The following is a 15,500-nucleotide window of genomic DNA, read 5'->3' as shown; positions in this document are numbered from 1 at the left end:
CTCTCTCTCATCTCTTCTCATTTCCCATTATTTTTCCTAGCTCAGTCAGCCCACCGTGCTATCTTCCGGAGAAGTCCCAGGGGTGCTCTGCGACGCTATCGCCAGTATCAGCTATCCTGTCTGGCCATTGAACTTACTGGTTTCCTGGAGCACCTATCTGAATCCTCTATTCCTGAGTCTCCTTACCTCGCTCACCACATCGTGAGAGATACCGTCTGTCTTGATCAGAGCACCCAATTTCACCCCACAACCTGTGATCAGTCTACTCAGACCTTCTACTGGCATTGGACACGTACTACCTCTCAAGGTGTCCAGACTGAGGATTTCCCTGTTGAGATCTCCTCTGATGATTCTTCTTCTGACTCTTCTTCACCTCCTAGTTCCCCTGACGTTCCCCAACATTCTCCTGGATTTGCTCCTTTGCCTTACAGTATTCATGATATTCCCCAATCTTCTCCTGTCTATTTGCCTCCAGTTTCTCCCACTGATTACTCTCCAACTTCTCCTCAGGAACCTGAGGTTCCGTCTTCTACAACTGACCCTCCGGTCCCACTGATCCCACTGGATAGGCTGACTGACTGAGCTGTAACTCCTAATGTTCCAATAATTTCTCTTTACTATTTCCAGTCTCAGTGTGGTTATTACGCTAGCACACTACTATTAATAATTCTGCATGATTATTATATATAATCTGAAAAATAGATTTCTCGTGTAAACGCTCTGAGGATGGACTTTAAATCTGTTGATGTCCAACTAGATGAATGAGGCTGGTTATTTATACAATTGAATTGAATTGAATTGAATTAAATTATTTATACAAACTGAATGAGAGTTTCTGTGTAAGATGGAGAGTGAAGAGAAGCCATCCTGATGATTATTTCTGCTCCATGTGAATTCAGGTGAAAAGAAAATGAGTGTTGAATAAGAAACAGAATTTATAAACATTTGTTCTAGTCAATAAATTTCTAAAACATTAACATTAATTTCTCCAGTGAGAAAACGACCAACAAAAAAACAGAGGAGTCTGATGGAGTCCATTCATCATTATATTTCAGTAAACATCCCATAATATTCATGACACCCTCTTGAGTGTTGTTCACATGTGAAACAGTTCTCTGGGGGATTGTAAACTCCAGCTAAACGCAGTCCTGGGTTATGTTGTTTGAGGTTTCACACTGCTCATACTTTACCCAGGGTTAACAGTTAATCCCTGCTCTTTATAATCTTACCTAAACGCTGCTGCAACCTTCTACTTATTCACATACATGTAGCATAATCTCCATGACTGGATAAATATAGTGAAATAAATAATGACTTGTCTCAAACTTCCACTTCAGTGAGGAAAAAAGTTTAGGTGTGCCGTTCTGCACCTGAGCAGATTTTTCCACAGCTTTCTAATCTTTTTTTGGTCTTTTAAGCTTGTTGTGTAGTTGGTCACATTATGTGGCTTCAGACCACAATCTCTACTCAAAATCAAATAATTATATGTATTTTTAAGAAAAACTGTTGATTAGGAATCTTGCCATGCAAAGGATCTCTGTAAAGATCCTTAGATTATCCTTCTGTTAATAATTTGCAATTAGTTAAACATTTCATTTCATTGTCTGTACCACTTATCCGATCTATCCTCTGGTCATGGGTAGCCTGTGCCTATCTCAGGCATCATCAGGCATCAAGACAGGATACACCCTGGACAGAGTAGTTAGTTAAACATCATTAATATAAACTTATTAGGATTATCAGAGTCTGGAGATTTTGGCAGTGATAATGTGATTCTGTAGAGGGGTACTATTCATTTACTTTTAATCTCTCACTTCTCCACTTCAGTGTGGGTCAAGACAAACCTGGTTCCTCTCACACTTTCTTCCTCAGATCATCTCAGGAAGTTTTTCTCATTATGGATAAATGTTAGGGCTAAATAATAACTTAACTTTAAACTTTTGTCTTTATATTTCTGAGACATTCTGAGACAATGTCAACTGTTAAAAGCACTATAGAAATAAATAGAATTGAATTGATTAATTGACCCCTAACCCTGCTAAGAGAAAATAGAATTATTCCAGTCTGGGAATTCCAGCTAATGTTAATTTTTTTAAAAGTTTAAGAAAAAAATCCCTAATCCTATATCTGAGAAAAATATAATCTTGATGATTTTTGGTACCAGATGGACGGATTTGAGTATTTCTATAACTGCTGAACTTTTCACAACACAAACAAGAATTTATTCAGAATGGTGCATAAAAACATCCAGTGAGTAAGAGTTGTGTGGATGGAAAGATAGTAATGAGAAAGGTCAGAGGAAAATGGACAGATTGGACCTGCCACTAAGGATACAGCAACTCTAATAATTACTCTTTGAAAGCTTGTTGATCAGAAAAGTATCTCAGCATGCACAGAACATTGAACCTTGGGTGGATGGGCTTGATGTGTAGTGTGTCCTGAGATGCTTTTCTACTCATCACAGTTGTAAGGAACACTTATTTGAGTTACTTATAGACTTCCTTGACAGCTGAAGTGGGTCTGGTCATTCTCCTCTGATCTCTCTCATCAACAAAGCATTCAGCCTGTAGATCCTTCTCATATCCCCATACCATTCTCTCTAAACTCTAGAGACAGATTTGTGTGAAAATCCCAGGAAATCAGCAGCAACTATTCAAACCCACCTGTCTGATACCAACAACCACCATGCAATGGTTAAAGTCACATTTTAACTCTGTTCTGATGTTTGATGTGAACTTGAACTGAAGCTCCTGAGCTGGACCTGTGTGATTTTATACATTCTGCTGCTGCCACATGATTGGCTGATTAGAAAACTGCATAAATAAGCAGATGTATGTGTGTCTATATTGAACTGGGCATTGGTAGGGAAAGGAGTTATAGACGGTTAAAAAAAAAAAAAAAAACTTAGTAAAGTAGCCTGTTATCACAGATGGCTCAGCTGGTCATCTCAGTAGTGGTAATTCAGTTCAATTCAATTTTACTTTTATACTGTTTTTAATAATAAGTATTGTTACAAAGCAGCTTATTTAAAAATATTACAGACTCTAGCTGCTGCGTTCTGGACTAACTGGAGCTTGTTTATGCTCCTACAACATCCAGACAGTAAGGCAATCCAACCTAGAGCTATCAAAATCATGAACTAGTTTTTCTGCATCATGAAGTGACATCATATTTCTTAGCCGTGTTTGAGACCTTTTCCGGTTTCAGGCCCAAGTTGCAGATGTAGAACTTCACACCGCTAATCTGCACTCGCCTTCAGTAGTTTACACCTGACACAACCACAGTCTGCCACATCATCTGCATGTGGCTACAGATTTGGAGGAGAAGAAGAAAAGTGCGATGGAAGATAAGAAGCCCATTATCGAAAATCTTTATGTAGCGGTCATTTTCAAAGTATAGTTACTGACGAATCTGGCAACCCGCAGCGTCATGACCAGTAGATGGCAGTGTAGATTCGGTTTAAAATACCAGGTATTATTTTTATTTACAGAAAAAATGGCATGATCGAGGTTCTAATCGTAAATTAAAATACTTCCCGTTTTCTCTGTAAATCAGCCTCAAACTTTGTTGGTAGTGACATCACTTCCTGTAGAACATAATGTCGCAATGTTATTTCTTACATTGAGAAACCAAATCTCTAAAACCATACAGCCGGAGAAACTTTAGATGGCGCGCGCACCTTATTAAACACCGACTATAGGCGGACGACACACACAAACACACACACACACACACACGGACGCACGCACGCACACACACACACACACACACACACACGGACGCACGCACGCACACACACACACACACACACACACACACGGACGCACGCACGCACGCACACACACACACACACACACGGACGCACGCACGCACACACACACACGCACACACAGCCGCAGGTGCCGTGAGGAATGTAGTAGAGGCAGGTGCGCGCGGACTGAAGAACGGAACCGGAGCAGAGAAGAAATAAGCAGAGTGGAGAGCCGCGGCGATGGCCGGTGGCCGGCGGGGGCTCGTGGCCCCTCAAAACACTTTTCTGGAGAATATAGTGAGGAGATCAAATGGTAAGAAACAAGCGCACGCACACACACACACACCACACTGGGCTCAGGGTTTTATTTAGAAGTTTCCACGATGGTATATTTATATATACATACATACATATATGCAACTATCTATCTATCTATCTATCTATCTATCTATCTATCTATCTATCTATCGAGAGACCCACAGAATTCTAAGACTGTTGCAGCACATAAATAACTCCACTCACTGCTAACTGGAACCTAAATAAAGAAATGTATAAGAAGCTGTACACCATTTTATTTTCACTTACAGCATAACATTAATAAATGAATATGTAATAAATAAAGGCATGCAGAAAATAATGTATACAGTATGTACAGAGGTTCACTGAATATCAGCAGTGTTAGTTTCTTTAGGATTTTATTACATGATCATTTTGTCATGTGCTGCTGGGACCAAGTGTAGATAAATAAAAAATATTTTTACTCTAAAATAGTCACACTGAATACTAATAAAATATTTGTCCTCAGTATAAATACTCAATAATATATTCATATTGAATACTCGTGAAAATATTCACTAAACCTAAACTTCTGAAATGTTTATAAAACTTCAGTTGCCCATTAGAGAGTTATTTTTGGTGACATGTGGCTGTTCAGATCTCCATTTCGGCTGCAAGATAATCAGATTCTCCATTCCTACTCATTTTTGTTATCAGTCATGGGCTCAGTGTGTTCTTCTGCACTTTTAGCTAAATAAAGTATTTAATTTAATTAGGAGTGTGCAGAGTGTCTTTCCAGAAACCCAGAGTGTGATGTTTTAACGTTTTTTTTTCTGTTTAACTTTCAGTTTGGACATTAACACATAGACAGACAGGTACAGACCTCATGAAGAAATGCACTTTCTCTTTAATCTCTTCTCCACCTTTACATTCAATGACCTGATGTTCTGTACCAATTTCTGTTCATTTACAGAGTTTCACTCATCAGTAATATCTTCTACAAAGAGATTCTTAGAGAATCTAGAGAGTTTCCTTAATATGGAAAAATGACTTGCTGTAAAATGACAAACGTTGGCATGGAACGTTTCCTTTCTGCCATTGTGGTGTGTGTGTGGCATTATAGTTTTAGTTTAGTAAACAAGTCCACTGTGTGTGCAGCGTGTTTCTTGTTACATTCATTTCTGAAAATTCTTCACATTGATCTGATGTATAAAATGGTGACTTGATGTATTTTATGCTGCATCGTGTAAAACTGAGACAGAGACACACAAAGAACACAGAGTTCAACAGAGACATTACCATCACCTGATGCATGGAGACAAAGAGATGGAAAAGTCTTTGCTGGTATTTTATCAGATATTTAATCACAAGGGCTGTGTGTTGTGGTTCCATCTGGAGTATTAATAACAAATTCAGAGAGAGCTATTACAATTAAACTCATTAAGATAATTGTCATTAATTATTTGGATTCTATCACTACAGAGAAAAAAATATGAATAGGAAATGACATGGTTTATCAAGCAGCAAAAAGCAGGAAGATCAATTCTAAGATTTAAATAACAGATTTGTAAAGAATAACACATTTATTTAAATTGGTGAATTAATGATAGTTAAGGATTCTTTGTTCCTTCTGGGCCAGAAATTCCATTTCAGAAAGATTTCAGTGAGAACTCTAAAGTAGCACAGAAGTTTGATAAATGATATACATGATATACATATATATAAATTAAGCTACTCTATAAAACTATGAAATCTTCTAGTCCATCACTCTAGCCATTAATCTCTCCAGCTAGTGCTGAAGGTGTGGTTTTATTGTAGCAGAATTGGATTGTTGTAGTTTACAAAATTGTTTATATTTTAACCTCAATGATAACTAATATAAATAATATTAATAAGAATGAAAAAAACCACTTTCAGTTCTCAGGAATTGACAGGATTAGTACTCTCAGTTTAAAACCAACTGGACATAATCTCTGTAAGATTTAAAGATGCACATAAATTATTTTCACTTATTCCACCTTCAGGAAAACACTGAAATTGAGAAAACATCAGTGGTTCACATATGCACCTCGTCCTTCGTTCTCTTTCCAAAATCTCTTCCCACAGATACGAACTTTGTGCTGGGAAATGCTCAGATCGTGGACTGGCCCATCGTCTACAGTAATGATGGGTTCTGTAAGCTCTCAGGATATCATCGTGCTGAGGTCATGCAGAAGAGCAGTACCTGCAGGTAGAGGAGTCTGCTTTTTCATCACACTATGCTCCAAATCTGTGGTTAAACTCTTTATTTGCTGATTTTATCCCTATTATTCAAACACATTTTAGTTAGAATTAAGACACAGTCAGATCTGCTGACCTCAGAAAGGACTGAAGAAATGAAATAATCTCTGAAAAAGATCTTTAAACTCACTACTTAAACAGTACAAAACTTTTCTACCTCCTGATTAATCTCTCTTTCTCTTAAAAGCCATTGGCACACTGTGTACCTCAGGAATGTGTACAACAGATTCACTTTGAGAAAATATAATTTTGAAGTTTAAACCACACTTTAAAGAGAGAGAGAAGACAGAGATCAGTCATGATAACAGAGCTTAACCAACACTGTCCATTATTCAAGTATTCAAGTAAAAAAAAAAAAAAAAAAAAAAACACCGTGAGGTGACACGAGAAAGAAACCTTGAGAGGAACCAGACTCAGAAGGGAAGCTCATCCTTGTCTGTGTGACACTGGATATAGCAGATTATAAGAGTTTAAAATAAACTAAATATAACATTTTTAAAACTATTTCAACACATTTGGATTCAAATTGTAAAGCTTGAAATGAATAAAAGTGTATAAAAACAGGCAGAATTAACTTCATTTAGAATAAACTCATAATATGAAATATTAATTTGTCCATATTAAAGATATTTTCCTTTGCTAAGAAATTATTAATCCCCAGTGTGCTGTCTGTGAAATTACACATATTAATGTTCAAACAAAGCTAAGTGTGTAGCATTGTGTGCAGTGATGCATTGCTTTAATGTGTAGATTTAATCAAAATTTTCAGTAAATTCACATTTGTTGTTTTATGTCAGTTTTATGTACGGTGAGCTCACAGACAGAGAAACCATGGAGAAGGTCCGACTGACATTCGAGAACTACGAGATGAACTCATTCGAGATCCTAATGTACAAAAAGAATAGTGAGTACCAACACACACACCATTTCTGAGGTTAATATTAATATTTGTACTTAAAAATTTGCAATATTTAATTACTAACCTGCATTGCTGTAATCTGTGTGTGTGTGTGTGTGTGTGTGTGTGTCAGGAACACCAGTGTGGTTCTTTGTGAAAATTGCTCCCATACGGAATGAACAGGAGAAGGTGGTACTTTTCCTTTGCACATTTAATGACATCACAGCCTTTAAACAGCCAATTGAAGATGAGTCCTGTAAAGGTCAGTAAAAACCTCCAGCATGAGCCGTAGTTATGTCCTGCATACTCTGTGGTGCATTGTTTGCCTTCTTTGCGGTGAGTGAAACCCCAGATTCCACTGCAGTACTTGAAGGTGAGAATACCCAGAATGCACTGCTATGTTTTAAGTTTTAAGTGATTAGTGATAAATAGAGAAGGATGAGGTTTGGGAAACGTCTTCACTGGACTGAAGGTGGTGAGACATTTCTTTTGGGTTTGAATTGTACACGTTGTGCTTCATTATGTGTATTTGAGTGTTTTGGGGTGTTTTAACAGTGTTGTGTGTGTGTGTTTGTGTGTGTGTAGGTTGGGGTAAATTTGCACGTCTGACCAGAGCTCTGACCAGCAGTCGAGGTGTCCTGCAGCAGCTCCAGCCCACTGTCCACAAAGGAGAAAATGTGCATAAACATTCCCGTCTGACCGAGGTACACATCTTACTCCAGCTGGTCAGGTCCAGTCATCCTGTGTAGGTGTACAGTAGCTGATTGTAGTCCATCTGTTACTCTGCACTAAGAACCAACACCCTTCCATCATTTCCTCATCCACCGAGGTAAAGTGACCTCTAAAAGAGGGATGGATATGTCTGTCCTTCTGGGCAAGATTCTCTTTAAAACAATATCTCAGGTATTCAGGGGTTTGAAAGCCATCATCTTGTTCCAAATTATATATGTTTAGGGGTGGTCTTGTGTTGGAAAGGAGGGGGGTTACTTCTTCACTTCTTTACTCTCCACCTTCTCCTCCTCCACCGTCTTTACTGGTGCTGATGGCTTTTTATGCATCGTATCTACTACAGCAATCGTACGAGTGACCCTCTGGACCCTCTGCTTCATCACCCATTATAAATGACCCCCTAACATCTGATCATGTAATGCCTTCAAGACAGCAAGAGATATTCCCATCTTAAAAATGTGATTATAAAACCTTTCACTGTTCCCTTTATGTAAAAGCTGAACTGTCATCTCTGGACAGTTTTATTGTTTTACAGTTACTAACAGCTTCTGTACACACTCTCTTCTTCTTCTTTGGGCTCTTCCCTTCAGGGGTCGCCACAGCGAATCATCTCTCTCCACCTATCCCTATCTTCTGCATCCCCATTACTTGCACCCATTAACTTCATATCCTCATTTATTATATCCATATACCTCCTCTTTGCCTCCTTCCTGGCAGCTCCATGTCCACCATTCTCCTACCAATATACTCCTCTGGACATGTCCAAACCATCTTAATCTGGCCTCCCTAACTCTGTCCCCCAAATGTCCAACATGAGCTGTCCCTCTGATGTACTCATTCCTAATCCTGTCCAACCGTGTCACTCCCAAAGAGAACCTCAACATCTTCAGCTCTGCTACCTCCAGCTCTGACTCCTGTCTCTGTCTCAGTGACACTGTCTCCAATCCATACAGCATGGCCGGTCTCACCACTGTCCTGTACACCTTCCCCTTGATTCTTGCTGAAATTTTTCTATCACACAGAACTCCCGACACCTTTCTCCACCCATTCCAACCTGCCTGCACTCGCTTCTTTACCTCTTTCCCACACTCTCCATTACTCTGGACTGTTGACCCCAAGTACTTAAACTCCTGTCCCTTCTTCACCCCTTCACCCTGTAATCTTACTGTTCCACTTCCCTCCCTGTCATTCACACACATGTACTCAGTCTTACTACCACTGACTTTCATTCCTCTTCTCTCCAGCACAAACCTCCACCTCTCCAGGTTTTCCTCCACCTGCTCCCTGCTCTCACTACAGATCACAATGTCATCTGCAAACATCATTGTCCAAGGAGACACCATTGTCCATTCCGTAGGCATCTTCTCACTCTCTAAAACCCTGTCAAACAAACTAGTTAAAAATTCCACTGCCGCCTCTCCTAGACACTTCCAGACCTCCACCGGGATGTCGTCAGGACCAACTGCCTCTCCACTTTTCATCCTCTTCAAAGCCTTCCTGACTTCATCCTTTCTAATCTTATCTACTTCCTGTTCCACAGAGTTCACCCCTTCTACTCTTTTTTCCCTCTCATTTTCCTCATTCATCAGCTCTTCAAAGTTCTCCTTCCATCTCCTCTGTACACTCTCCTCACTTGTGAGCATCTTTCCATCTCTATCCTTAATAACTCTAACTTGCTGCACATCCTTCCCATCTCGATCCCTCTGCCTAGCTAACCTGTACAAGTCCTTCTCTCCATTTCTAGTGTCTAATCTAGTGTACAACTCGTCATACACCTTCTGCTTGGCCTTAGACACCTCCCTCTTCACTCTGTGCTGTAACTCCTTGTATTCCTGTCTATTCTCTTCAGTCCTGTCCATGTCCCACTTCTTCTTGGCTAACCTCTTCCTCTGAATACTATCCTGAACTTCCTCATTCTACCACCAAGTCTCCTTATCTTCTTTCCTCCTTCCAGATGACACACCCAGCACCTTTCTTTCCTGTCTCCCTGATCACTTCTGCTGTAGTTTCCCAGTCATCTGGCAGCACTACCTGACCACCCAGAGCCTGCCTCAACTTCTGTCTAAATTCCTCTCAACATTCCTCCTTTTTCAGCTTCCACCACTTGGTTTTCTCTATATATCTCTATATTTGACCTCTTCTTACAGACCATCAAATTCATCCTACACACCACCATCCTATGTTGTCTGGCTACACTCTCTCCCACTACCACTTTACAGTCACTAATCTCTTTCAGATTGCCTCTTCTACATAGGATGTAGTCTACCTGTGTGCTCCTACTTCCACTCTTGTAAGTCGCTCTATGCTCCTCCCTCTTCTGAAAATAAGTGTTAACCACAGCCATGTCCATCCTCTTAGCAAAGTCCACTACCATCTGTCCTTCAAGGTTCCTTTCCTTAGCTCCAAACTTGCCCATCACCTCCTCATCACCTGTGTTCCCCTCACCAACATGTCCATTAAAATCTGCTCCTATCACCACTCTCTCCCCCGTGGGAATACTCTCTATCACCTCATCTAATTCACTCCAGAATCTCTCTTTCTCCTCTAACTCACAATCTACCTGTGGGGCATAACCACTAACAACATTCAACATCACCCCTTCAACCTCTAACTTCAGACTCATCACCCTGTCTGACACACTCATCACCTCCAGAACATTCCTCACAAACTCCTCCTTCAGGACCACACCTACCCCATTTCTCTTACTATCCACACCATAATAAAACAGCTTGAATCCTGCTCCTATACTACGAGACTTGCTACCCTTCCACCTGGTCTCCTGTACACACAGTATATCCACCTTCCTTCTCTCCATCATATCAGCCAGCTCTCTACCTTTCCCTGTCATAGTACCAATTTCCACCAGCGCCCTGTAGGTCAACGGCGCCGATGGCAGTTGTTGTTAACCCAGGCCTCGACCGATCCGGTATGAAATTCAGAGTACTGACCGCATGGTTAAATTTGGCAATGTTTTCGCTGGATGCCCTTCCTGAAGCAACCCTCTCTATTTATCCGGGCTTGGGACCGGCACAGGAGTCATTGGACTGTGACCCCATGGCTAGATTCCTGTACACACTCTGTTAGAGCCAATTATGTATTTGTTCTACATACATAAATTAATAATGTTCTGCATAAATAAATAAAATAAATTAATTAATTTTTAAATTAAATTACTAATCTATTTTATCCCTAATGAGAAGCTTGTGGTGTGGTGGCAAGGAAAAACTCCCTGAGATTATATGAGGAAGAAACCTTGAGAGGAACCAGGCTCAGAAGGGAACCTCATCCTCATTTGGGTGACACTGGACAGTAAATAATGTAACTGTAACTAATTAATGTCCTTTCTACAACTGCAACCAAGGGCCTATGAGTAACTATTAGGTCAGTGTAGTTTCTGAGGTCATTATAGACACTAAATCCTTGCTGTCTCAAGCTGACAGATGTAATGGCAGATCTGTGATGGTGTGAAAGTTCCCAAGTGGCTCTGGCCAGGGCTGTCTCCTGGGTCACAGGCTATCCTCACAGATCCATCCTCACAGCATCAGTGAGTACCACCAAGCGACAAGACTTCGACCAGGGGTAGAGGCAGTGGTCACACTGGAAACTCAGAACACTGGAAGCTCAGGAGTGGGATGTATAGCTCGACAGAGAGAGAGAGAGAGAGAGAGAGAGAGAGAGAGAGAGAGAGAAAGATATTAAGCATGCTTGTGATCATGTGATGTTTAAAGACAATGTAGGTTATGTGTAAAGTGCAGTAATATTGTGTTGGTCCCCATTTTGCTGCCTAAACAGCCCTGACCCGTCGAGGCATGGACTCCACTACATCCCTGAAGGTGTGCTGTGGGATTTGACACCAAGATGTTAGCAGCAAATACTTTATGTCCTGTAAGTTGTGAGGCGAGGCCTCCATGGATCGAACTTGTTTGTCCAGCACATCCCACATATACTGGATTGGGTTGAGATCTGGGGAATTTGGAGGCCAAGTCAACACCTCAAACTGCTTGTTGTGGTCATCAAACCATTCCTGAACCATTTCTGCTTTGTGGCATGGCACATTATCCTTCTGAAAGAGACCACAGACATCAGGGAATACCGTTTCCATGAAAGGGTGTACATGGTCTGCAACAATGTTTAGGTAGGTGGTACGTGTCAAACTAACATCCACATGGATGGCAGAACCCAAGGTTTCCCAGAAGAACATTGACCAAAGCAGGACACTGCCTCCGCCGGCTCACCTTTTTGCCATAGTGCATCTTGGTGCCATGTTCCCGATCCGGACTGACTGAGGTCTCCCAGTCAGGAAATCCAGGATCCAGTTGCAGAGAGAGGTGTTCAGGCCCAGCAGGCTCAGCTTCTCAATCAGCTGCTGAGGGATGATTGTGTTGAATACTGAACTGAAATCTATGAACAGCATTCAAACGTAGGAGTCCTTACAGTCCAGGTGTGTGAGGGCCAGATGGAGGGTTGTGGTGATGGCGTCATCTGTGGAACGGTTAGGACGATACGCAAACTGCAAGGGGTCCGTGGATTCTCTGGGCGTGTGCACGCTTCGCCTCTCTGATGGCTCGGGACAGTTTGGCCCTTGCTATTTTTAAGGTGACCCTGTCCCTTGATCTGAAGGCAGAGTCTCTTGACTTCAGGAGAGCACGCACTTTCGCAGTCATCCACGGCTTCTGGTTGGAGCGTGTTGTCATGATCTTGGAGATGGTCACGTCATCGATGCACTTCCCGATGTAGCTGGTCACTGATGCCGTGTATTCCTCCAAGTCAATAGAGTCGCCGTTGGTTGCAGCCTCCCTAAACATGTCCCAGTCAGTGCACTCAAAACAGTCCTGAAGAGCAGAGATGGCTCCTGCTGGCCAGGTTTTAACCTGTTTCAGAACCGGTTTAGAGCGGTCTGACGAGTGGTCTGTATGCTGGAATCAACATAACAGAGATGTGGTCTGAGTAGCCGAGGTGGGGGCGGGGCTCCGCATGATACCCGCCGGAAATGTTTGAATAAACAAGATCCAGCGTGTTCGCCCCTCTCGTAGCAAAGTCCACATACTGATGGAATTTAGGGAGCACTGTTCTGAGATTTGCATGATTGAAATCTCCGGCGATGATAAACAGTCCGTCGGGGTGAGCATTCTGCAGCTCGCTAATAGCTCCGTACAGCTCACACAGAGCCTGCTTAGCATTAGCGCTGGGTGGAATGTACACTCCGATAATGAAAGTAGTGGTGAATTCCCGGGGTAAATAAAAAGGTCTGCATCTAACAGTCACAAACTCCACTAGGGATGAGCAGTAGTTAGACACAAGCACAGAGTCCTTACACCATTCCGTGTTGATGTAAACACACACACCACCACCGCGAGTCTTACTGCACAGAGCTGCATTCCTGTCGGCACGAAACACGGTTAGTCCGGCTAGCTGAATGGCGGCGTCCGGAACTCTGTCGCTGAGCCACGTCTCCGTGAAAACAAAGACGCAGCAGTCTCTGAACTCACGCCGTGAAGTTCGCTGTAGTCGGATGTAGTCCAGTTTATTATCCAGTGAGCAGACGTTGGACAAGATGATGGAAGGGAGTGCCGGCTGGCTAGGGTTGTTTGTTAGCCTAGCACGTACACCCGCCCGTTTACCGCGCTTCCGCTTCCTCGAACACCGTTTGCGACGTCCTCTCTCCCGGCCACCGGCATCAGGCGACGCCGAGGACTGAAGGCCTGGACTTCGCAGCAAGCCGAGTTCACGAAGTTTGCAGAGTAGTTCATCATGCAAGTTAGTAACTGCATGATTTCTGTACCGTAATATCGTCTGGCGGTCGTATACATGAACACCACTGTCTTTGGCGTCCAAGCACTTTAAATTTAGCGCTAAAACAAAAAGAAAGCACCATATTGGTTCTGGAGTGGCTGCTGCGTGCTACTGCCGCACCGCGATCTTAAAAAGCAATTTCATTGCTGTTTACAAAGACAATATCTATCTATCTAGCTAGCTGGCTAGCTATCTAGCTATCTAATGTGCACATTAGTAATACTACTGTAGTAATATAGTGCCACTAGAAACACTGCACCAGTAAGGACAAAGTACAAGTAATGTAAAGTATACAAATCACACACTAAACACAAGGTGCAGAAGTGCATTATAGATAGTTGCAGTTTAATGTAAAGTGTCTGTGTGTAATTAAGAGTTCAATAAGGCAGGTACACAGGTTTACAAAATGGACGAGGTCTGAGCTTGTTTAGGACATAGATCTCCTGTAGGAATAAAGTATGTGAGTGTCTATTGACTTGGTTTTGGTTTATTGTCCTGGTCATCTCTAGAAAAGGAAAGGTCTGCAATGACATGATTCCATTATCTCAACCTGTTCTGAAAAATAAATAAAGTCCTGTAGTTTTTTTTTTTTCTTGAAGTAAATGTAGCACCAAACTGGAAAATTATAGAGGATGTCACGGTTGGCTTAGTGATGGACATGTTAAACTGGACCAGAAATTGGCCACAGAAATGGTTCAGCTGGTCAGGAAGTTCAGGGTGAAGGTCAGTTGGTGATAAGAGGCAAGCTATTTTAGAGTCCTTTCCAGACTTCGTGTTTAGTAGTAAAAAGTTGCACCAAATGTGAAGGTAACCTAATTGTTTCTTTTAGTGTTAAAAGCTGTACTAAAGTTTATATTGTTACGACCAATTAAAATATCTGTAATGCTTATGTTGTTAGAATCGTACACATTCAGTTTTCAACTCACGAACCCACAGTACTGAGGCACTTACACTATATCACTAACAACACACAATGACAATAAACAAGTTCATTCAGTCATTAAATTGCTCGATTTTGTACGAATATCTATTTTCAGCTGCTCTGATTCCATTTTCTGCAGAGTATATGGCTTCTTTATATGCTTACTGACTACCAGAACTTTTAGTCCATGACCTAGTGAAGTAGCCTATGTGTATATTTTTAAGAAAAAGAAGCCATTATTTATCACATATCCATAACAGCACAGTTAAATTCTATAGATAAATGATATAATAAATGCTGTGCACCAAATAACTGTGCTTCTTTCCTACTTTCCATCATCACCTGTCCAGGTATTGCAGCTCGGCTCAGAAATCCTGCCTCAGTATAAACAGGAGACTCCAAAGACGCCACCGCACATCATCCTACACTACTGCGCCTTCAAGACCACATGGGACTGGGTCATCCTCATCCTCACCTTCTACACAGCCATCATGGTTCCCTACAATGTCTCATTCAAGACTAAGCAGAATAACGTGGCATGGTTGGTGGTGGACAGTGTAGTGGATGTCATCTTCCTGGTAGACATAGTCCTCAACTTCCACACTACATTTGTGGGGCCAGCTGGTGAGGTCATCTCTGACCCCAAGCTGATTCGCATGAACTACCTGAAGACATGGTTCGTCATTGACCTGCTGTCCTGCCTCCCATATGACGTCATCAATGCCTTTGAAAATGTTGATGAGGTCAGTCACTAATTTATTCACTAATTGATCAAGGTGACATAGTAGAAAAGTTTTTTTTTTTTTTTAATGTGTAACTTATAAACAAAAAAATGTGTTTTAGTTTGTTGA

General features: G+C 41.5%; 1 protein-coding gene across 5 annotated transcripts in view; it reads left to right on the top strand.

The window, feature by feature from the left end:
* The first annotated feature begins 3,848 nt into the window (after nucleotides 1-3,848).
* Nucleotides 3,849-15,500, top strand: part of kcnh1a (potassium voltage-gated channel, subfamily H (eag-related), member 1a) — a 58,319-nt gene continuing 46,667 nt past the window's right edge. For 3 of the 5 annotated variants that reach the window (XM_058398774.1, XM_058398772.1, XM_058398771.1), the window contains exons 1-7: nucleotides 3,849-4,064; nucleotides 4,876-4,902; nucleotides 6,134-6,257; nucleotides 7,105-7,211; nucleotides 7,339-7,467; nucleotides 7,791-7,909; nucleotides 15,000-15,392. In XM_058398774.1, coding sequence (XP_058254757.1) covers nucleotides 3,992-4,064; nucleotides 4,876-4,902; nucleotides 6,134-6,257; nucleotides 7,105-7,211; nucleotides 7,339-7,467; nucleotides 7,791-7,909; nucleotides 15,000-15,392 — 972 coding nt within the window. In that variant the 5' untranslated portion in view covers nucleotides 3,849-3,991. The remainder of the gene's footprint in view (nucleotides 4,065-4,875; nucleotides 4,903-6,133; nucleotides 6,258-7,104; nucleotides 7,212-7,338; nucleotides 7,468-7,790; nucleotides 7,910-14,999; nucleotides 15,393-15,500) is intronic. The other 2 variants (XM_058398773.1, XM_058398775.1) reach the window with 2 other exon arrangements.

This window comes from Hemibagrus wyckioides, linkage group LG09 (genome assembly GCF_019097595.1).
Source record: "Hemibagrus wyckioides isolate EC202008001 linkage group LG09, SWU_Hwy_1.0, whole genome shotgun sequence".
Lineage (NCBI taxonomy): Eukaryota > Metazoa > Chordata > Actinopteri > Siluriformes > Bagridae > Hemibagrus > Hemibagrus wyckioides.
Note: the sequence above shows the minus strand (reverse complement) of the source record. Positions and strands in the feature narration are given on the sequence as shown.